The following is a 24,734-nucleotide window of genomic DNA, read 5'->3' as shown; positions in this document are numbered from 1 at the left end:
TTATAATAAAGATATAAGCAGGTTAGTATACTAGTATATAAAAATTGGACAGATTACCTTATTATATAGAAACTTGTCCATTTTATAATCTAGGGATAAGTTTAGTTCGTTTGTGGTATTTAAGGTTTATTTTGGAGACATGTAAATTACTTTCAGAATATTGTATATCATATGTCAGTGAGCAAGATTAAGAGGTACAAACTTCCAGTTACAAAATGAATGAGTCACAGAGATGAAATATACAGTGAGGGGAATATAGTCAATCATATTGTAATAACTTTGTATGGTGACAGATGGTAACTAGACTTACTGTGATCATTTTGTAATGCATAGAAGTATTAAATCATTATATTGTGCACCTGGAATTAACATAGTGTTATAGGCCAGTTATACTGCAAAAATACACATACATGCACACACGGTCTCATATTTCAAAAAAGAGGCTTGTTTCTTTCCTAGGATTCTCTGTCTTCTCTTAGTGAGCCTGCGCAGTCTTCTGGCTTTTAAATACAATGTGTGTGCTCTCTACTCCCTAATTTCTATCTCCAGCTCAAAATGCTCCCCTGGCCTTACAACTTGTATATCCAATTGCCTATTCAACGTCACCACTTGACATAGCAGACATAGCATGTTCAAAACTGAATTTCTTATTCCCCCAAACCAAAAACTCATAAACCCTGCTACACCTTCCTTATTTCCCATATCTATTAATGGCAAATCTGCCCTTCCATTTGCTGAGTCTGGAAATCTTTGACTTTTCTTCTACCTCACGTTTGTGAGCAAATCCTGTTTCCTCAAAATATATCTAGTATCTGGCCTCTTCTCCTGACTTCCACTGTTGCCACCCTGGTCCAAGTCATCTTCATTCTTTATCTGGATTATTTCTTTCTGCTTCCATCCTTGCTTGCCTACAGTGTGTTCTCATCAAACTGACCTATTCAGCAAAAACTAGATCATGCCGTATCTTCCCAGTACTTTTCAGTGGCTCCTCATTTTTTCCTGAGTAAAAATCATAGTTCTTACCCTGGCTTAGAAGAGCTTACACAATCTATCCCCTACATCGTCTTCCTTCTTTGACTTCATCTCTTACTGTTTTCTGTCACCCTGGCCCTCTTGCTTTTTTTCAAACAGAGAAGACACCTTGTGCCTCAGAACCTGTGCACTGACTGAAACATACTCTTTTGATACCAATGGAACAGTCTCTCACCTCCTTCAAGATTTTGCTCAAATATCACATTTTCCATGAGTTCTCATTCTACCCCATTTGAGATTCCACCCCCCCATGCTCTGTTCTCCACAGCACTAGGCAGATTCTAGTATATAATATTACATAATTTACATATTTATTATGGTTATTTTCTTTGGTCTTTTCCCTCCTAGTACAAGTTCCACAAAGACCAAGAGTTTTGACTGTTTTGTTCACTGATATATCATCCAGTGCACCGATAGTGCTTGGCTATAATTTTTGCTGGAGAAATGATTAAACAAAGAAATGTATTTGTGAAACTCTTGTGTGGGTTTGTGTGTGTGTGTGTTTATATAGTAAAACTGCTAACATAAGCTTCTTTCAAATATTTCCCCCTAAATTGGGTTTGTGGCATATGTAGAATCCATTGAGTAAGGCACATTTAGCCTTCCTTCATTTGAGCTGTTTATGTATGGGGCCAAAAATGATTAACATTTCTGGATATTGATATCTAAATAACAAATTTAAAACCACTTTCAGCTGAAAGAATGATTGTCATAAATACCTACAGATTAGTAACTTAGACATAAATTTCCAGTTTAGCAATGATTTTTTAAAGGAGAAATTGTAGGCATTTAAAAATTAATTTATTTTTAATTTTACTAACCCCGTTCTAACCTTAGCAGAAATCTTCCTCTCCCTCCTCCTTTTTTCCCTAAACTTTTAAACATGCTTTTTCGTACAGTTTAGGATAGAAAAGTACTCTTTTAGGTGAAATATTCTTGTCAGACAGCTGTACCACTCATACTGAGGATTAGCCTAGAAATTGTACAGCATTTAGCCTTATTAGCATGGGTGTACTCCTTCCCGCATTAAAGGGCTGCTTGATTAGTGCCATTGAACCAAACCAACATAACATGTTGAGCTTGATATGTTTTCCAAATTCACTTTTCCTTCTTATGACACACAGCACTACTGCCAAACACTTTTGATTTATTTCGATGGAGAAGATTACCTGTTTCTTCGCTGATTTAAATTTAGTCTTAAACAGGAACATACTAGTCAGATTTACTAGCTAATTACTAGTCACATTCAACATGAAAAAAATAAGAAACAGTATAATCCTCTAAAGAATTATATTACAGCATTATGAAAATACCTCTCTTGGGTTCAGTTTTCACTGTTCAAGTGAGATTTAGAGTAGTTTATTTGTGGTGCCTTTCTTCTACAATTCTAATAAAATAAACAATCACAAATCTTAAAAAAATTCAGAATGAATTCTGAATTTGAGCCAAGTAAATAATCTTATCACGCCAGTAAATATCAATCTTCAGCTAGATAAATAAATTCCCACATATCGTTCAATCAGATGGTTTTTGATTCAGTCAAATGCAGTTACAAAGGAATTTCAGTATCCAAAGATATGTATTCTTAGATAGTGCATATGACTTTGTGCTGTGAGATTCATTTTTGTAGAATATAAAATGAGTTTTTCCTAGAAGAAAATGTACTTGATATAGGGCTTGATTCATTTGTATCCACTTTTTGAGTTACAAAATATAATATTTTTCAGAGTTTAACAGACAAATGAAATTAAAAAGCAACAAGGTTGAATACTGTTACTGAGAAAACTGCTTTATGTTTAGAGTCTTATCTCAACCCATGGTGACAGCTATCCTCTCTTTTTCCATCCAGAGATAATGTGAGGGAAAAAAACCTTCATAGTAGATTGTGTGCTATTTAGGTGGTCAGCATTCTGAAGTATTTTCAGAGTTGGGACTAAATACAGACCTGAGGATGGGGTGGAGGGGAATGAAATCTCTTCTTTAGTCATATGTTTATGGATCTTGTAGTTCAATAAAAGGAAAAAAGTTGATAGAAAAAAATCTCTGATAATACAAGGTTTATGGCAAGTTCTTCTTTGGTGTGCAGCTGATAATCAGATTTATAAGCTGAAATGACTCAGTTACTCTTAAAATACCCCATATTCTGTCTTGGTATACTTAAGATTTTCTTGTAGATAATTTGTAATTTTGTAATGGAGTTAAGAAAGAGACTAGTTTATCTAAGTCCCATGGTAGACCTTTGGCCTGAATTCAACATCATATCCATTGCTTGGAGTGTTACACTAAGAGAAGGGTGTTTGGCTGTGTTTCAGATGATAGAAACAGGGATGGTCTTATGATCTTATAATCTTGTACCTTGTTAATCCTAAGAAAATGCTTTTTAAAAGTATAGATTTGTTAATACACTCTCAATATATATAAACAAAAATCAATAAAATAAGAACATTTATAATAAAGCATTAAACAGCAACTTTAGATTTAACATATTTTACCCCAATTAAAAACTTTCTTGGTAAAGATGGAATTTCTCCCCAACCCCCCTTTTGGGATTATAGAAGTAATAGGGTTGATTTAGAAGTGAAGGCATCATCTTCCAAGGGGTTGAGGAGGACGGAATACCTAAAGTATTCAGAGCCAGTATTCCTGGTTACCTACGTGATTATATTTTGTTTTAATTGTTAACATGCTTTGCTTTCCAATTCTCTTTATTCTAGTCTATGCAAGGGAAACTTTCTAAAGAAAAATTGACTACTCAAAAGATGATGGAAGAGCTAGAAAAGAAAGAAAGGAACCTACAGAGATTAACACAAACATTGCTTGATGTGAGTAGAAGAAATTCAGATTGCTTTCAAGAATGACTCAGTACTTATTTAAGTTAAAGCAAAGGCTTATTTTGTACATATTCATAAAATGTTTTTTAAACTGAAGTCTTGATTTTTGATGTGCTACTTAATTAAATCCATTAGGTTTCTTACTAAGATTATAATCAAAAAGACAAACTTTTATTTTTCTTATGTCAGCAACAGTTTCACAGACTTAACTACAGCAAAGTCAAATATTATATAGGAATTAGATACCCAAAGTCATCAAATAAAGCATAAATTGCATATAAACAAAATTACCCTTGAAAATCCTTCAGGAAGCTTCAATGTTGACTCTTCATCAGTGGAATGAATCATACTTCCTTCATTGAATTATGAGATGAAATACTTGGCTTGCATTTAAGGACATATTATATAAAATATACTTATTTTAGTTTTTGAACTGTTACGACATTTTTCTTCTAACGAATGCATCTCCAAAAATGAGGGACAGCTTCCTGTGTAACCATTTCACCATTGTCATACTCAGTAAGAGGAGTAGTTCTTTGACATTCAGTAATATCTAGTCTTATAAAAAATTTCCCACTTCTTCCCCAAATGTTTTTTATAGTGGCTGTTGAAACCAGCTTTCCATCAAGGACCGTGTGTTGTGTTTTATTTTTGTCTTATAAATCCAAAGTTCCTTTCTTCTCCCTGAAGAAAGTGGGCCTTTTGTCTTAAGGACTTGTAGAGTTGTTACACCTAGATGTGTCTGATTCCTTATCTTCCTGTATTTCCTTCCCCCTGTATTTCTTGTAAGCTGGAAGTTAGAGCTAAAGATACTAGATTCAGGTCAAACATTTTTGGGGCATGAATACTTTACTTGTAGGTGCTGTTCACATCATCAGATTATACGTGTTTGGTTATCCCACTGTAAGCGAAACAAATACTGGTCTCACTGGGTTAAGGTGGTGACAGACGGATTCTTTCCACTGTAACGTGTAGCCTCTGCAATCATCAGGCAATCTGTGGGGTGACACTAGGCAACTGTGGATATGCAGTCTGCCGGCACCCTTTTCCTTGATGGTTTTAGCATCCATCAGTGATCACTGAATCATTAAGATGATTAAAACAACAGTAATTTTTTCTAATTACATCATTCCATTTACATATTAGCTGGCGTTCATCTAGAAAAAAAATGATACTTTCCTCATCAATCCAGGCTATTTGGTTTTTCTGAAATACAATTCCAACTGGAAAGCTAGTTGAACTTACCTGTAATTAGCAATTTTCAGGATGAGGAGTAAATGGTGATAATTCGGGGATGAGGTGAGGGTAACTTTTCCGGAATGTAATAAATCATGAGTTCCTACTGATTCTTCCAGTTCAGGTTTAACAATCAGAGTGTTTGGGTTTTTTCCCCTTTGATTTTATGCTTTTATTTCTTTTTCTTTTACACTGCAAAGTTTGGTTCCTATCAACATTAACATAGTAACATACATACTTTTTTCTCAGTGTACCAAAAATAGTTTCAGAGTAAATCACTCTTGCTGCTAACGATAAAACTACAGGATGAGGTTTGAATTTTCTTTGCATTTCTTTTTGTTCTTGGGATGAATCATAACAAAATATATATACCATCAAAGTACTTTTTATGTGAGAGCACGGGAGACCCCCTAGAAGCCGAGACTGTTTGAATTTATGTGTCCTCTCTCAGGTTTACCCTAAGGCATCCGATGGCACAGAGGAACCCTTTCCACTGTTTAAATTCTTTTTCTCTCTCTGTTTTCCCTACTGTATGTATGCAGTTAAATTTGGTTCCTGTGCGTGTAATATGACTGCAGTGTTTTGTTAAAGACTTGGGGGGAAATGTTAACCTTAATGGTTTTTTAGTATCTTTCCTTTCTTCTAACAACCTGATTTTTGTTTTTTTAATCCACTGCAGAACCAAAGACAAACAGAAGAGACCTGCTCTTTGTTGGATCAGGGCCAGGAAGTAGAACAAGCCAGGCAGCAGACTGTTCTTTCCAAAAAGCCACTGTTTGATTTGAGTGTGATCGATCAGCTGTTCAAGGAGATGTCCTATTGTTTGTTTGACTTGAAGGCATTGTGTAGTATTCTTAATCAGCGTGCTCAAGGCAAGGAGCCTAATCTTTCATTGTTACTGGGAATCAGATGTAAGTGGCTCATGGCTTATAAACCTCTGAATCAATCTGTGGGTCTGTGAATACCTGTTACTGCTTCATTGCTAGAACTTACCTCATTATCTTACAGAAATGAGCAGGGTCCTGGTTGATACAGACTGCCACTTGATAGAATGCCTGTAGATCCACCTGTGTGGATGAGCTGGGAGATACTTGTTTCCTATGCTGAATCTGTTCATATGTGACTGGAATGGTAGTTAGATTTGGTTTCCTGATTACTCTTCTAAAAGTAATGATTCTGTTTGCTTTCATGTGACAATTGTATTAAATTAATGACCCAGCCATCTGTCTACTGGCAAAATATTTGAGAGGAAGAACTCACTTGCTTTCTTAGGCAATGCGTGTTCTATGGCAGTTGTTTAATGTGAGTGCCAGTGCTGACTGCCACACGAGCCAGCTTTCATGGCCTGTAGATCTGTTGCCATCGCAGTGCATACCTACTGCCTTTGTCCCTTTCGGTGGACACCCAGCCGTTCTGCCTCGGTTCTGCCTTCCTGCACACGTAACTGTGAGGGCTGCGACAGGCAGGTCCTAGGTCTCTTCCGTCCTGTGCTGCTTTAACTGGAACACTCAACTTACGTGGCTCCAGATTATTATGATATTGACATGTTGGTCTCTTTTTAAAAGAAATGGACTTCAGGAAGGAGATATGAGTGGAGTAAGACTGTAGTGTTTATGTACTGACATGTTGTATTGAGCAATTGCCTAATAATATGGTTAATATGTGACTGGAGTGGAGACTAGTTTTGTTTCCAGGTTCATCAAAAAGATTCCACCATCTTGCATCATAATAGTTATTTTGGCAAACCAAGTAATAGTCCTGACCAGAGTGTCTCATTTGTTAAATGAACATGTGACTGTGCTCAGAGAGGTCAGAATTTTCCCCTCTACTTCATAAATCTGGGAACACATACATGAGGGTGAATATGTGAAAAACACTTTAATGTTTAAGTATATTCACTCATTCAGTAAACATTTATCAAATGCCTTCCTTGGTGCAAGCACTAGGGTGCTGATAATGCAGATAAGTTGAACACAGCCCTTGCCCACACATTAGCCGAAATATTAGAGCATTGTGATAAATACTAATACTGACATATGGTCAGAGGACAGTGGAACAAAAGGGGAAAAAATAGCTAAGTCCACCTGGGTAGGGCTGTGAAGTATCCATGGAGTAGCTGATGTTTGGCTTGAATCTTAAGAGGAGGAGAAGCTTGCCAGGTGAACATGGGGTATTTAGTTAGCAATGATCTCTTGGAGCAGGAAATAAACACACACACACAAAAGACATTTTCTCCACCATTTTAGAGGTGGTCGCCTCTTCAGTTATTTTGTAACCTTCTACATTTGCATTTGTATCCCACATAACACCTATTACCTTTTTCGGTATTAGGGCAAGAGAGCTATCCTAATGTGAATGAAATGGAGATTCAACAACCTTACCACACACACCCCACTCCCCCCTCCCCAACATCATATATACACTCCTTCAGTCCTTAAAGTTTAACCCCAGAATCCTTACCTTAGAGTTTGGCATTGTGAAAATTTGACCAACCGGCTAATTTTCAACCAAAAAAAGAGAGAGTATTTTTTGGATCCTTGTCACTCCATAAATTATGTTAACACTGTTCACCCCACCCGTCTTAAAGCTCCACTACCGTGGTTTCCATGACGTCATTCCCCAGGTTCTGCTTCCACCTTTGTGACTGCTCAGCCTCAGTCTGCTGTGAAATCCTCTGCCGCGTAAATATTGGCAGTCCCCCAGGAAACTTTTGTTGTTGGCCTTTTGTTTGTTTACTCTCTGAGTAATCTTATCCATATTGGCTTGGTCTCTGTTTTCCCTGAACTGTTGACCCAGACATTTATCTCTCATCCTGCCTCGAATGTCCCTTTGGGGCTCCTGATTGTACTCACCTGTACGTTAGAACCAGCAGTTTCCTTGGTATCACAGACTCAGTATGTCCAAAACAACCTACTTTTTTTCCTCCCTAAACCTATTCCTCCTCTCAGTGAGTAGAACCACATCATCCATCTGTCACCCCAACCCAGATTTACCTTCCACCCTACTCATTCCCCCCGTCTGTGTCCTGTTCGCAGCCCCTGGCCCCTCCCCAAGCTGATGGAAAGTTGAGCTCCATCACGTCTACAAGTCCCTTCCTACTTGTAGCATTTATTCCTGCCATCACAGCTCCATTGCACCGTTTCCTTAATTCCAGCTTTCATAGTCCTTCATCCGGACTGGTCTCTCCTATCCCTTGTGCCCACCCACTATCCCCAGCCCATCTTTTCCGTTGCTGCCAGAGTGATCTGTCAAAACTGTGGTCCTCGTTTCTTGGTACTCACGCTCCCCTAGAGTAGAGACGTGGGGAGCTTCCATTTGCCTCTCCAGCCTTACTTCCTGGCAGTTCTCGCCCTCATAATTTGTGCTCTACCATTTTAGAGCTGGTTGCTGATTTTCTTGAGGTTTCTCCAATTCTATCAGACTGTTTTGTTGTCTGCTTCTGTATACCTTTGTTCACTCTTCTGCTTTGGCCCGTTCAGTGAGCCTGCCCTGTCTGCAGTTAGGCCTTGTGGTTTTCTTCCTTGTGCTCCCGTAGCCATTGGGTGGTGACAGGTCACCTATGACACCTGACTGGGTTGACTTGTTTATGAAACTGTATACAAATCATTAAGAATAGGCCACTATATCCATTACTGGGCTGACCTCAGCACTCAGCATAGTTCCTAGATCATGGATCATGAACAATGAAACAGTTCAATTAATGTTTGTTAAAATAACAAGTAAGTTAACTTGACTCTTATGCCTCCTATTAATTAGCAGCTGGCTGACTCAGGGCCTTACCTTCAGTTATTCAGCCATTGGGCAGCATCTAGCTGTCAGCCTGATACACTTCTTTGGAATTAAAAGGTGCCAACTCCCTCCCTCCCTCCCTCCCTCCCTCTCTCTCTCTCTCTCTCTATCTTTAGAGGTACATGCATACACATACTTATCATATGTTTTGAAAAATTATGTTTTCACACCGATAAACCCACTTTGCAGTCTATAAAAATGTAAGATATTGCTCCTCACCACACAAATGATTTTCAGATTTCTGTCTCTGATTGAGCTTGAAGAGAGGTGTTAGAGCCTGCTCTTTTCTACTTTTGGAAGATTGTCATCCATTTAACCTGTTGAATTTGTGTGTGTCACTGTATGAATTTAATGCATTTTAGTTAGCAAAGTTTTAAAAGGACCTAGTAGATAAGATCCATTTGCTATTGAGTGATGCATAATTTAAACCTGAGCCTGACTTGTATACAGTGTACAGCATTATATTTCCAATAATAATTAAGTTGAAAACCCTAAAATGCTTTTGTTCCCCCTAAAATGTGAGATTCTCTCCATGTTTTATTTCCACAGCAATGAACTGTTCAGCGGAAGAGACAGAGAATGACCATAGCCCAGAAACACTCACTAAGAAACTGTCGGATGTGTGCCAGTTACGGAGGGACATAGATGAGTTAAGGACTACACTGTCAGACCGCTACGCTCAGGACATGGGAGACAGCTGTGTCACCCAGTGACCAGCGTGGGCCCCACTGCAATAACAACCCACTGTTAAATGCTGCTGAGTCACGGTTCTTGTTTCTTTTTAGGAGCCACGATGGAAAGGTGCAAGTGACGTGTGGCTTGCACAGGGGTTTTCTTTCTGTGGATTTGTTCTGTTGGGGAGGAACTGGGATGTGAGGAGGTTTCGAAGGGGCTTATCTAATCAGGCCAAAAAAGTTAAATTACCATTTGAAAAATGTGATAAAATGTATAAGAAGAAAAAATTCTGTATTCTCAAACTACTGATTGTAGGACCAAGCTGTGAAGAGTACCCTTCAGATAAAGGGGTAGGATTTCTTTTAATCCTATAGTTTTGTGGATGTGTGTGTGGATGTGTGTGTGTGTGTGCGCACGCGTGCATATGTGTTTATTCACAAAATTATAAGGATTTCTGGAGTCAAAGCAAAGCTTCTGAGAAAGGCACACACTGTATTTTTGTGCTTCTTTTCTTTAGTGTGGAAGCTTGTGTTGTACTTGGGTTTTTCAAGGGCTGGCTGAACAAGAGTTCCCGCAGCAGGCAGGTGTTCTGACAGTAGTGCAGCAGGCAAAACCGTCTGTGTTCTGAACAGCCACTGTGCTGAGATGGTGAGGTGGTGTGTCTGGGTTGATTTTAGTACTGTAGATAGGTCAGCTGTTTTTCCAGAGTGATTGTGAATTGCCTAAGTGGTGTGAAATTTTGATGTGATGGTTTTTCCCATTAGCATTGTAATTTATGTATTACAAGGCAACTTAACATAATCTGAAGTAATTTTAACATGTCCCTCACTATTTACAGTTTTTTATTTATATGTTTATATATATGTATCAGTGTAGACAAAGCCATAGTAATTAATGCAAACATAAGGCCTCAGATCATTATTGTAAAAGAAAGATTAACAAAGTGACTCTGGAACAATAGCTTATTTATCCAAATCTCAAATGTTTACATTTTAACAGTTTTGTATCTGTTTTAAAGTTGAAACTACTTTAAGAAAAAAACCAACCTGTATTCTTTATATCTGAATTATTGCTAGCATAGCATAAAACAAAATCTAAACCTAAGTGATACTGCAATTTCTTTTATTAGGTAAAGTATATTAAAAAAAAACAGGGTTCTTCATAGAATATGAACTTGGTCAGGTTAGTTCTTCTTTTGGAGTACAGGATATCACTATGAAATGCATCTGGTTTTTAATCATTTAAATGATTTAAACTTCCAAATGAGTATTTCCATGTTTTATTTGGTATTTTGGAAGGACTGTATATTTTATTGCCCTCAGAGCATTCAGTACATTTTTTTAAAATGTACTTAGGTAGGTGATCATTGTCCTTTACAAGTTGGTTTTGATTTCCTGATGCAACCAAGTCTCATTTAGGTCAGGACTAAATAACATGTAGAAGGGAGGAGGGATGTTAGTCAAGCAGGATAATAATGTTTTGCGCAAGAACAGAGCACATGTCTGTTTGCTTGCCAGGCTTCTGTACTGGTTGGTATAAAGGCTGCTCCTGGAAGACTGTGCCCCTGAGTAGTCTCCGCATTGAAAACGTGTGGGGTAAGGCCTTCAAGGAAACCAGCCAGGAGAACATTCACTTCAGAATTTGGCTTTTGTATGGCTCTCTGTAGTTATTTTATAGTTACATTTCAGCAAAGTTATAATGCTTTGTAAGGACGTCAAACTTTCCTTCTAGTCAGTCCTCCCTCCCTCCTTACTTCCTAGGATCTGGGCAGTGGATATCAGTGCATTGTCCTGATTCCGCATCCCAAGGTCCCTAACCTAATAAGAAGGGACTTAGTCACTGGCAAGGACTTGGTTTTCTAATGTGTTCATTTGTTTTTGAATGTTAGTGGTTTGAAGACAATCAGGGAGTATTTGTACCAAAAATCTGATACAAAGAATTCTGCCTTGTAAAAATTAGTATCTGTGAAAATGGCCCTTTACAGTAAAGCAGATAATGGCATCTGAAATAAATATTACACAAGTGCAGGACACAACATTTTTACAGTCTCTGGATAGAGTCTCCTCCCCCACGCCCAGTCTCCACAGTTTTGGAAATAAAGGTCCCCTAAAATGGCAATGATAATGGGCAGGCAATCACTGAATTGGGTCACTAGGGTCTGACTTAAATGTATACTTAAATGTGTATGTTTGGGGGTTTATGGTTATTATTTTTGTTTAGCCAAACTTTTGGTCATTGGTTTTGATTACTGTAGATATTTTGTTTTCTGGCTTAGTTGGGATAAAAATAATTTATATTTTAAAAAAAAGTTAGCATCCTAAAACTTCAATACTTTGACTTAATTCACATATCTTGAGATAAAAAATAATTTTAACTTAGTAGGAAATTAACTGACTACTGCTGGTGTATTTCAGTTTCCACAATGTATGCTCCCCATAAAAAAGGGAATTAAGATGTGATAGTTGAAGTATAACCTTGAATTACAAATCTCTTGGAGTCTGGGTTTTGTCAAGGGGCCCAGATGATAATAAATAGAGAGCCTTGGTGCACATTTGGGGGGAAATAAGACTAGTAATATTCTAATTTGTCAGTATTTAATTTTGATTTTTATTTCTCAGAAAATTCCCCTTTCCCAAGGCAGCCTCTTGTGTTAGAATAGTAATAATACTGGTATCTCATTAAAAATAAAGATTTTACTATTAAGCTAGGTAAGATGGGCAAATAGATACACTATAGTATCTTGTCCTCATTTGAACTAGGATGTTCTTGGAAGTTATTACAGTGATTTTTTGTCTGAAATGAAAATTAACCTAAGTTTTAAAGTAAGTCTGTTTGGAAATTTGCTTAAGTATTGACTAGGTAAGCCATGCTTGAACTTTAAAAAAAAAAAAGGTATGGCCCCTTTTTATATTTGAAATAGGATTCAATATTTAATGTTAACAGTATTTTATTTTAGTGAAATTTGTTTTGGTCACAACAATTTCTTAAACTGAATTCGACTTCTTTCAGTAACTTGTTAGAGACAATCTCAAGGACTAGAAAGCATTGCTAAAATGGATATTGTATATTTCAGACTTACTAATCAGCTTAAAAATTAATTTTGTCATAGTTCAAGACATTAATAGGAATCTCTTAGAGGGCACTTTGAAAGGAACTACTTTATTGGGAAAATGTTCTTAAAATATCAGTAATAGTTCATTGCATAACATAGTAGCTGAGAACTTAGATTATGTTGTTAATTGCATAGTTCAGCTCAGGCCCATCATTAGTTTGGATTATTGGCGTTCTCTTATACAGATTTCTGTCACTGTAGATATGTAATTATGGTAATAAGCAATTCTCATAACCATGCTCACTTAGACTGTGTCATTTGAAACTGCCAGCAGCTAGAGCTCTCAGAGCCAAAGTTAATTCATTTTGTTTCCCTTTTTGACATTTTTTTTTTGGTGTTCACAAAACATAAAATTTCTATCTTCACCCCAATATGCCATGATGGAAATTGCTGTATGATAATATTATATATTTAATCATAAAGAGGGAAAAGTTTTGGATTTTTTCTTATTTAAAAGAAGTATTGAGTATATTAAGAATGTAGTTTCAAATCAGTAAGTCATTAACAACACTTGCAGCTGCATACAGAGAGAACCTTCTGTGCCTTTTGCCTGCAGTAAGCATTCATTTCTCTTCTACGTGAGCTGTAAGAATGTAGATGATTATTGCACCTTGTTCTTCTGTAAATAGATTTGATTAAGGATTTTTTTTTAAAGCAAGGAGCAGTTTTTCATTACTAGGTAGATACCTTAGTAAACATGAGAGGAAGCATCAGATATACGTCTTTGGAGCCCAGCCTTTTCCCTGTTTAGTAAGTGGGAACCTCCTTTGGAATGTAGTCATTTGTGTGTATATGTGTGTACATATATGTATAAATAGTTATTTAAATACATAAACATAAAATTCATCATCACATTGGTGTGATGACAAGTAGTAGGTGCTAGGTGGTTACATTAAAAGCACAGCAGAGTGTATAAAATCAGTCACTATGACTGGTGGTTTCTGTAAACTAGGTTCAGTTTTTGAACCACTCAGAATACCTCATGTGTAAATACAATGGTCATGACTTAATCGGAATACACTTATTGTAAAAAGAATGTGAAGCCACTGGTTGGCTTATGCCTTCTGATCTATAATTCTTGCCTCTTTTTTTGTAAAGGGGTTGTTTTGTTTTTGTTTTTGTTTTTTAATAGGGTTTACAGCTAGAATTTTGAATGCCAAAGTTATATTTATTAAATAAAAAAAAGTTTTCAATGTTAACAGCTAAGTATTTTTCCACTGGACTATTGTTTGTTGATGTTGGAATTTGTATTTACAGAGAAATAAATTTTTTATAAAAAGATTTATGCCTATCAAGTGCTTAATGTTAATATAAGAATGTATTTGAAATCAGACTCTCCTGAATTCTCAATGACAAGAATATGCTGACTTGACTTTTAAAGTTTTCTTTACACACAAGAGAAAATCTTAGTAGAGCAGGGGCACCATTGCCTTCTAGGTCTGTCTGACAGTTCCTTTTCAGTACTGAAAAGCTTTTTCTCGGGGCCTTCCCATGAAGGGCACTGAGATTTTCTGATGGCAGGTGCTGTAAATACAAGGGCATGTCTGCATCTGTTTCAGCTAATAGCACTGTGTCTCCACTTTGAATTTCTAAAATCCCTATTTAAATCGAATGTTCTTTCTAGTTTTCCAACAGACAGAATCAGATTTCAGTTTTTCATATTGCTGAATGGTTGGGCTGGCAAATTAAATCTTTTTTACTTTCTCCTTTCTAATCAGAGATTGAATCCTTACTGAAACATACACAAACAAGATCTTGTTAGGTGGTTACTCTGCAGAGGCCTCGACATCTCAGCTTTGATGGCACCCTGGCCCCTTGTTCTAAGTCCTACGTGCCTTAATGTCTCCAGCTGGTGAATATTTGGATTAGCACTATCTGTTTCCAGCTAACTTGGCATTGCTCTGTCTAGAGTCTTTAACGAGGCATCTAATTTGGTTAAAAGGGAAAAGAATCATGCATCACAGACTCCTTAGGTTGCAAGCAAGTGACTTGGAAATAAAAACAGAATGGATAAGACCCTAGAATATTTCCAAGGTGATTTATGAAGAGGTTTCTCCTTTATAATGAAAGATATGATTATTTTTGATCTTGTATAAGAAAGTGTCTTGTTGAGCTAGTCAGCAGAGGGCTTTTGATTAGGTACATCCCAGTGACTTTGCCAGTAATCTGAACTGCTTTTTATGCCAACTTTCCCAACTAAATGGAACCATCCTGTGTAGAAATGCAGACGACTCAGTCAAAAAGAGGCAGTCAGTGATGGTGCGAAGTGGCAGCGTGTGGATCCAGAAGGGCAGTTTACAAATGAGTAGTACTGTAACATCATGTCAGCTACGATGGTTTCCTTGATTTAGAGGAGACTCCAGTTTGAAGACTGAAATTGTGATGATAGATTTCTTCAAAGTTCATATAAAACCACTGTCTCTGACAAAAATTTGGTGTGATCACACACATACACACACTCGAATCTTTCCATTTTATCCAGTCTTGTGTCATAATCTCTATCGATTCCCTTATAAATTTTAACTAAGCATACACCTATACTGTGACCCAGAAATTTCACTCTAAGTGTTTATTTGGGACAAATGTAAACATTCATCTAAAAGGAGACCTGTGAATGAATGTTCACAGCAGTTTTATTCAAATTAAGCAAAAACTGGAAATAGCCCAGGGATCTGTCAGTAAGAGTTCTCTGCCCAGAGTTGAAAACATTCTTTTACAACCTCAGGTTCTAATGGATGGCCACTTACATATGTTAATTCTTTTTGGAAAATGAAGTAAAGTTTAATAGACAACAAAGCAGTGGAGAGTCAGAGTGGGAAAACAGACCTCCTTTGTACCAGGGGCACTTTTGTCTACACTTCCCTCTGGAGCCTCGTCCCTTGTCATGCTGCCACCTGAGTTCCATGAGTCTGCACGTTTTATGTGACACACTTGGCCTCACCCTTCCTGAAATGAACTTTTTATGCCATTGTTTGGGTGCTGGTCACTCACCAGACTTTGAGTTCTTTTAGAGCAAGCACATTGTCTTATTAAACTTTGTGTTTAATAAGCAAGGAGGCTATACTAACCTCCAGAGCCGTGCAAATACCTGTCCTTAGCCCCAGGAAGGAAGAACAATTTCGAAGGAGAAAAAACGTGGCCTTTAAAGCATTGGTCATCCTAGAAGGGTGCGGTGCTTTTAACGCAAGGAGCAAATTAATAATAAGCCCTACTTAGGCAAGTTCCATTTTCCTCCATCTCTTGGATCTCTTGTTAATCTCTTCTGTGACTATCTTCTTTCTGCCCTTCTGTGGGTCCAGGCTACAGGACTGGACACGGTTATTCCTCAGCCCCAATGTTCCTGGAGCACAGCAATCTCATCAGGCAGTAGGCCAGCTGTGTAGGTTTTGTAAGGACAACCAAGGACTTCAAAGAGGAACAAAATGTCATCTTAAACAATGAATGCAGCTCCATCTATATATAAAATGCACAAATGTGGAGAATAGTCACTTAAGCAGAAATAGTACAGCTGGCATCCCTTCTAAACAAAGAAGCAGGATAATTTCATTTACTTTTTTTATTCCTTCACGGATCATTTAGTCACAGACCAAGTGGTTAAAGTTGTTCAATGGCCTATAAGGACTAAAACAATACACAGGAAGTGTCTTCTATACCTTCGTTGTCGTCATCACGGTCAGCCAACATCTGAGTACAAGCCAAGTACACGGACCTTGCATAAATTATCTCATTTGTTCCTCGGCATAATCCTCTGTGAACTAGGTGCTGTTATCATTCCTTTTTCAGGCAAAACGACTGAGGCACAGAGCGGTTTAACATCCCAACCCAGCCGGAGCAGCCAGGCCTGTAAGAGCCATGCCTCTTAGGCTCTGAAGCCTGACTACACCGCCCACTGGAGTTCCTCCCGTCTCAGTGTTGTGCTCAAAACCAAACTCCTCCTTCCAGCACCTGCTTCCTCACTGGGTTTCTCCAATTCTGTATGTTGCACTTTCATTCCAAGACTCCTTTCCAGTTGTTGCTTCCCCACATCCCCGCTGGTGTTAGTTTCCTATTGCTTCCATAACTAATTGCCACAGACTTACCAGTTTATAGCAATACAATTTGTTATCTCACAGTTCTAGAGATCAGAAGTCCAAACTGAGCCTCCTTACTGAATGAAAAAGGTGTTGGCAGGGCTGTGTTTCCTTTCTGGAAGCTCTGTGAGAGGGTCGTTTCCTTGGCTTTTCCAGCTTCTGGAGTCGATCACGTTCCTTGGCTCGTGGCCCCATTCTTCTCTCTTCAAAGCCAGCAGTGCCATCGCTTGTTCTCTCCTGCCTCCCTCTTTCCCTTTTAAGAACCCCATGGAATCACGCTGGGCCCATCCACCTAATCCAGGACATTCTCCCCATTTTAAGGTTGGCTGATTAGCAATCTTATTTATTCTTTGCCATGTAATCTAATGTACTCAGAGGTTCCAGGGATTATGAAGTGGTCATCTTTGGGGGACTATTCTACTTTCCATACTATCTCCTAAACAAATTAGTTGTCAAATCGTGAAGATCCCACCTTCCCTTATTCTTTCACATTTGCCCTGGGTGCTTCACTTCCCTTTCCCTTGTTCTATCTGACTGAGGTCCAAACTGCTGTAAAACAGGTGTCAGATACCTGAGCTTAAAAAAAAAAACTTAAATTGGAAACTCCACAGTCAGCTTTTAAACTGTATCATCAATGATTCAGGTATTTGCTTCACTCAAGAGAAGACATGTAAGACTCCTGATTGAACTTGCCCCCCCCCCACACACAAAAAGCATTATCTTTTTGAGAATATCTGTATTTTTATTGCATCAGTATATATTGTTTCATAGAATGTGTGAAAATCTGGGAGTCTGATTCTTTTCTGATGATTAGATTCAGGATAAACGTTTTTGGCAAAAATATTTACATGAGTATGTGTGTTTCTCATTCATCACATTTGAAAGTTCATGATAACATTTTGTACCATTATTGGTGATGCTAAATTAGATCATGTGGTTGTGCTAAACGGTCATCTTGAACTTTAACAGCTAAATGGACAGATAACAAGGCTTTGATCCATGTAAGGTAGAGAGTTGGAACTAAGTACGATCTTTCCATAAAGCTAGGATCCCCGAAAGATCACATATTCAATGAAAGGAAGAGATGGGAAGAAAATCTGCCTTCTAGAAAAAGGAAACTAAAAGGAAATTAAGTTTTCAAGGACTCAGCTCAGGGGGATTTAAAAAATATCCTCTTGAGAACTTGGAACCATAATTCTACAGTTATGTAGAAAGAGGTTTGAATTTATGCTACACGTGTGGACTGAGAAATCCTGAGGCCAGAAGTTGACTTAAGAGTTTTGAATTAGTAACTCCCTGGAATCCTGAGCAAAACAAAACGAATCGTCTCTGGAGGGAAGCATTTTGAATTGCGTCCTCACAGAATTCCCATGGATTTGTCCCTCTGCGAGTGAGCTCTAAATCTAAAATTTTAAAACATGGGGGAAAAATAAAGTCAGTAGAACCAACAAGTTTACCGAGTTAGACCCTAAATGTTTCAGATAATGAAGTTATTAGACGTGTCTTACAAAATAGAAATTACTATGTTGTTAAATTTATATAAAATTCAAAACTATGCAAAAGTCATCTACGAGTTAGTGACTAGAAGAGGCACAAGGGAACTTCTGGGTTTCTAAGCCTATTCCATTTATTGATCTGGGTGATGTTTACACAGTTTTTACTTTATAAAAATTCATCAAGCTGTACGTTTATAATTTATACACTTTTTCTATATGTCTGTATAATTCAATACAAAGTTTACACCTATAAACAAGGAACTTTGGGGAAAAATCAAACAGAATTTTTATAAATAAAAATATAAAATTAAATACAGCAATTAAGTAGCATATTAGATATAAACCAAAAAAAAAAAAAAAAATTGATGAACTGGAATATAGTCAAGGAGAAATCATCCAGAAAAGAAGGTTTAGAAACACAAAGGATATAATAAGACTAATGCAAATTTTAACTGAAGTTTTCAAAAGAAAGAGAATGAAGAAAATGTGTCCTCCTTCCCTGGGTAAAGGACTGGGCATCTCCCTTCCCTGTTTCCTTTTCACTTACTCTGTGACATCTAAATTGTGAACTTACTGAATGTAACAGGTATTGTATTGTCATCAGGCAATTAATTATTTTTAGAATTACATTGCTGTCAGTCTCAGCTTTGATGCAGTAATTCACACAGTGAGCCAAGTGACTTCCCATTTTCTCTAGCTGTACCCCAGTTTTTCCTTAGCACTGGAGCAGAGCTGGTCCAGAAAACTTTCCAGGCAGAAGTCATCAAAAATGAGGACACCATGGACAAAGAGTTCATTTAATAACCTTGAACTGTCAGTCCATCTGTGCAGGGATTAATGCTTTCATACAAGAGTGCTATGCCAGGAATACATAATAGGAATATACAAATTCACTTAAATTTAATCTAATAGTTAGATTTAATTTTCAGTAGAAACAGAAGTTTCTTTTCAATTTGGAAATGGTGGAGAATTTTGTTCCATAAATCTGTAACAAGCATAATTTTTCTAAAAAGTAATATGACTAATATGAATATAAAATTAACATATGTCAAAGATTTTATTTAACTCAATAATTAAATGAGGGAACTGGAAAAGCTATTACAACTAATTCAAAAGAGAATCCAAAGAACAAACACATTTATAAATCAGAAATAGTGAAATTAATTTGCAAGTGGTTGCAAAACAGTTTTCCGTCACGGGGAAGGGAAGTCAATGGAAACTCCAGTAGTCAGAATTTATTGCATATTGACAAACAAGACTTGTCAGTAGACAATTATTTTGCCTTATCATCAGTTATCTACAATTTATGAGAGCTGTGAAATGGCTCCAAGGCAGTGACGGGATTACATCAGATAACCTGGAAGTGCTTCTGCTTCTAGTGAAGATGCTCAGTAACCAGTTTTGCTTATTTCAGATTCCCTTCCAAAGTCTTCTTCTATTTTTCCTTAGATTATAAGGCACTTGTATCACTTCAAATACCGTTGAGGCTTGTGTGTATAGTTGACATTTGTAAATTCTTCCTGAGCCCAATCCAGTCATGCAATATTTCCTCATGAGGCTCCTCTAGGCAAAGCAACAAAGCCGTGAAATAGATGGGGATGGATCTGTGAAACACAGCCAGAGGTGTGTTCTGTTAAAATGTTTATTTAGAAACTAAATCTTTGCGTGGCTTTCATTTTCTATTTTTTGAAACCATATTTTTCGCTCCTTATTATTGGCTGGATAGTTTGTAGCTTATGAACTATTTGTTTCAGTCTGCAGACCTGATACTTAGGCAGTGGGCTGTGATTGCCTCATCTCGACCCTTTGAAGAGGTGATACTTTTACCGTTGATGTATTAACTAGTATTTGCTATTTCCTCTGGATTCTTCCTTCACACAGGTTTAGAAAGGATTTTCCTAAAGGATCCCACAGAAAGGAGTTAGCAGTAGTTTTGTGTGAATTTGCTCCTTTCAGTTTCCCAGACTCCAGAGACTACTGCCAACAAGAAAGAGGCTGTGGCTGGGGATAGGAGATGGATGTAAATCATGGTATTCCAGCAGGGACTTGCTGAAAGGAACATCCGAGGCAGGTTTCGGGGAGAGCTCTGTTTATAGTTATTGTCCTGCCTCTGTTAGGAATGTTGGCAACAACTGGTTTAAAGATTGTATAAGACATATCAGTGGACTCCAACCCTATGCGAGGTAATCTTTGACCTCGAATGACCTCATCTAGTGAAAAAGCTTTTTTTTAAATAAATTTAAAAATCTATCTGCCGTGCACTAATCCAAGTCATAAGAAATCCTCTTTTTACCGTGATAATGCTTTATATTTAGAACATTAGAAGAAGCAAATGGAGCCAAAAGGAGATACAGCTGCTGTGCTAGGTAGACTCATGGTCCCGCAATAATGATTTCCATCAGGACCCTCAGACCTTATTTGGAAGTGAGGTCTTTGCAGATATAGTTAGTTAATTTGAGATCCTATCGGACTAGGATGGGCCCTAATCCAATGACTGGTGTCCTTACAAAGAGAGAAAACAGAGACGTAGACACAGAGAGGGAAGAACACCCACGTAACACAGGGCCAGAGACTGGAGTGGTGCTTCCCCACGCCGAGGAGCACCGAGGGTTGCTGGTGGCCACCAGACGCCAGGAAGAGGCAAAGAACGACTCTTCCCTAGAGTATTCAGAAAGAACATGGTTCTGTCGACACCTTGATTTTGGACTTCTAGCTTCCAGTGTTACCGAACCAGTTTCCTTTGCCCAATACGCCGCAAGCAAGCACTGAGACACCAAGGTTTGCAGCAGAGAAGGAGTTTATTCACAAGACAGCCAAGTGAAGAGACGGGAGAACAAACCTCAGCTCTGCCTGGCTGAAGGTGGGGAACTTGCAGTATTTATGGGTGGAGGGTCTAGGATGGTCAGAGGTGTGAGGGAAAGTGATTGGAGGCAGGAAACGATGCAGTCATCTCTCTGCACAGGTGGCGACTGAGCTACATGCTTCTTCATGGGAGGCCTGTGCAAATCCAGGGGGGAGTTGGTATGAAACATGTGGGGAAATTTGGGGCCGTGATGTCAAAAGGTCACCTACTGGATAAGCAAGTCTATTCTGTGCGGACTCCAATCTGCCATGTTGGATCCATCTGGTTTCAGCCAGCTTTGTTGGGTTATATAGGAGCAGAGGGGCTTTTCACAAGCTGTTCCCTTATCTGTTGTTCTGTAAGACAAGCTCAAGAATTTCTGTTAGTCACCAGCTCCTGTTAACCCTATGGGCACCGCCGCACCAGACCCAGGACAGAATGCATTTTGCTGTTTTCAGGCTGCTGGTCTGCGGTGCTTGGCTAGGACAACCTGAGGAAGCCAACACAGCGCCCTTCAGCAAAATGGAGGTGAGCCGCACCTTGGCTTCACTGTCCCTGGCAATCCTCCCTCTCCTTCTTGCTTACACATTCTTTAATGGGTTTTCATTCCAGTGCTTTAAATAGCACCTTGGAAGGCATGTTTCAAAAGAATGAAAGTCTCTGAGGTCCTGTCAGATGCCGTCGCACCTGGGCTGGGAAGGCTTTTAGGGCAAGTGGAAACTTCGCAGAAGCTTTGGGAGAACTAGATCCCCTTCTCTCTGGAGTAAAACTTCAGACAAGCAGGAGCCACAGCTCCCCTCCTGCCCCCAAAACAGTGCCAGGTTGTGGGTGTCCTCAGGCACAGGGCTTGCCTAGGCCAGCCTGCTGTCAGCTTGGAGGGTCCATGACACTCCCAGGCATCCTGATGTTTGCGCACTTGTCACATGCCTTTGTCATCACTTCCCATACATCGCAGGGGTCTCTGAGTACTTCTCCCAGGAAACAGGCCCTTGAAACCCACCACTGTGATGTACAGTGCAGTGAACATGCCAATAAAACTTGCTGCTAAAGCTTCATTCGGAACCTTCTCAGCAAACACCCAGGCTCCTAATCTTTGCGTAGAACTTGGTTGGGGGACTATTGCCTCCTCACCCTTCCTATGGTAAACACGCAAAAAAACACACTAAACTTGTGTCACCAGCTTAGGGTACAAATATAGTTATATTTTCCCTCCTAATGGCTACATTTTAGCAATCTTCTTTTGGAGCTCTCCTCCCCCTTTGGGTTGGTCTGGGAATGTGGGGACTAATTCAGTTCAGAGAGGGTGAGTTCTGCCCTTGTGACAAGCAGGGCACCGACAGTGGCCCGGTGGATGTGCTTGCAGCCGCAGACACACGCTCTGCTGGGCCTTGCTCGCTCCCACGCCCGCCTTTGGGCCCCGCGCTGAGCCAGAGCCACTGGCCATTGTCCCTGGACTGCAGGTGAAACCCCCTTGGGGTCTGTGCTGTCTTCTCCGCTGTCTCCAGCAGACTTTGGTCTGAGCCATTCTGGTCCACTCGACCAGTTCGAAAATACCTTGGGATTTTGGGAAAGGGGTTTGGAGTTGGGCTTTTCCCTCCAGAAGTGCGTGCAGATGCAGATGATCACGACGTTTCCGAGAGCTCTGAGGAGTGAAGGGACATTTTCTATGTCACATAAAGTAAAAAGGTCCAGTTATACACTTTTCCCAGAGCCATGGGTACTTAATTTTTTGAAATCAAAAAAAGATCACTTACTCTCTCCTCCTTTAGCTAAAACAGAAGCAGACTTAAAAAAAAAAAAAAGTCACCTCACTTCATAACACAGAGTGACCAGACGAAGTCAATCGTTTTCCACAAATCATACTTTATTAAAAAAAACACTTTGAAATGTAGGAAAATAGTATGAGCTGATTGCAGAATGTGTGAAAACGATCATATGTTTTCAAAGTGAAAAAAACCAGGTGAGACTTGTCAGTCTGACTTCCAAACTACTACCAGGACAGCATCGCTCACTTTTTATATTTGGACTGAGGCCAGGTGGGGGAAGCATCCAACATCTTAAAATGTCCAAACTTGGAAAGAAAGCCTGCTCATCTACCAGGAGAAAGTCAAGCCCATGACAGCTCCCCTGATGGTAAGAGAGAGAGGAGAGAAGCCGAAACTAAGGAAGCACGTGGCTAACAAAATCACCAGCCTAATGGAAAAGTCCTGACTCTTGCATATAAGAAGACTTGTGAAACTGCAGGTGGTAGAAATCCTTGATTACAGCAGGCATTCTCATAAATTTCTACCTCCCCTATTCTCCCTGATAAGGATTCAGTGAACGTGCAGAATTGTGGCCCATTTCCCATACCCATTTCTCCCTTCTGTGGAAAAAGGACTTGTGATCACAATTAAATGTCACTGGACAAGCAGAATTTGATAATAGATTAGGTAAATCTGTTTTAGGAGTGGTGATAATGATGCTCATGGAAATGCTTGAGTTGCTCCAAGTTTTTATGTGCAATTTTTCTTTGATTGACCTGAAGAACAGGTCCATCATCTGTGACTCTGCCGCATTGCTGCTGGTCAGCAGTTAATCAGTTCTAGTGACGCTAAGCTGACAGCTGGAATTGGGATGCGGGTGATTCTTAACTGTCTCAAATGCCTGCAGGTCTGAGAACCTAACAATGGAAGTGAATATGCCTAAAATACCACTGGTACAAACACATGTAACTACCCACATGTGGATTTCCAAAACAGGCTGTAATTAAATTGATAACTAAGCTAAGCTAATATCAATTTACAATTAAAGGCAAGAATAGTAGCATTGACAGCAATAGCCAGCTTAAGAAAACACTGATCTATGACAGAATGTTTCATTAATTTTTCGGTGGGGGTTTTTATTTATTTTTAATGAAGGTGCTGGGGATTGAACTCAGGACATCGTGCATGCTAAGCACACACTCTACCACTGAGCTATACCCTCCCTGCTGAGTGTATTTTTTTTTTAATGTAAGCATTCTAGTTACACGTGTGTCTTATTTATAAAATTTTCCTTATTAAAATAGAGGCTTCATGAGACAGAGAGTTTTTGGTCGTTTGTTTTGTTCAGATGGACTTCCAGTTCTAGACCAGTGCCTGGCACAGAGCGGTGCTCGGCTGTAGATGTTGAGTGAATGGATTCACTTTACATAATTACAATCACTGCAAGACCACCAAATCTCCCAGTAGGAACCCCACCACTAGGCAGCACTTGTTAGAATATAAAAATTAAAGTCTATAGACTTATGCTTTATTTGTCCCATGAAGTTAGCCTGCAGCCCACTATGGCCTCCCCTGCCCATGTCTGACTGTGCGCCCTACTTTGAAAATCACAGATTTAGACTCTACGCCTACCACAGTTGTCCCTCGGTATCCATGGGGCATTGGTTCCAAGACCCCATGGGTACCCAAATCCTTGGTTACTCAGGACCCTTATATAACAGGGCATTTTACAGTTGGGCCTCTGCACCTGTGGGTTCCACATCCACACAGCTGGTTGAATCCACAGACGGCGAACCCATGGGTGCAGAGGACGGACTGTGCTCTGCTGTAAGTTTTTGCTGTTCGAAGTCTGGCGGGGGAAGCAACTACACCCACGTCACAGGGAACTTGATAGAAGTGCAGAATC

At 39.0% G+C, this 24,734-nt stretch overlaps 1 protein-coding gene across 6 annotated transcripts in view; it reads left to right on the top strand.

Annotated features, from left to right (window-relative positions):
• Positions 1-24,734, top strand: part of CEP85L (centrosomal protein 85 like) — a 217,633-nt gene that overhangs the window by 178,927 nt on the left and 13,972 nt on the right. For 2 of the 6 annotated variants that reach the window (XR_004321929.1, XR_004321927.1), the window contains 3 exons: positions 3,747-3,854; positions 5,779-6,010; positions 9,438-9,913. Coding sequence is in view for 2 of the 6 variants with exons in the window: in XM_032484777.1 (XP_032340668.1) it covers positions 3,747-3,854; positions 5,779-6,010; positions 9,438-9,601 (504 nt within the window). In the remaining 4 variants the exon portion in view is untranslated. Of the gene's footprint in view, positions 1-3,746; positions 3,855-5,778; positions 6,011-9,437; positions 13,957-24,734 lie in introns of those variants that run through there. The other 4 variants (XR_004321928.1, XM_032484777.1, XR_004321930.1 and 1 more) reach the window with 4 other exon arrangements.

This window comes from Camelus ferus, chromosome 8, assembly GCF_009834535.1.
Source record: "Camelus ferus isolate YT-003-E chromosome 8, BCGSAC_Cfer_1.0, whole genome shotgun sequence".
NCBI classification, from domain to species: Eukaryota; Metazoa; Chordata; class Mammalia; order Artiodactyla; family Camelidae; genus Camelus; species Camelus ferus.
This window is presented reverse-complemented; position numbering and strand designations above follow the sequence as displayed.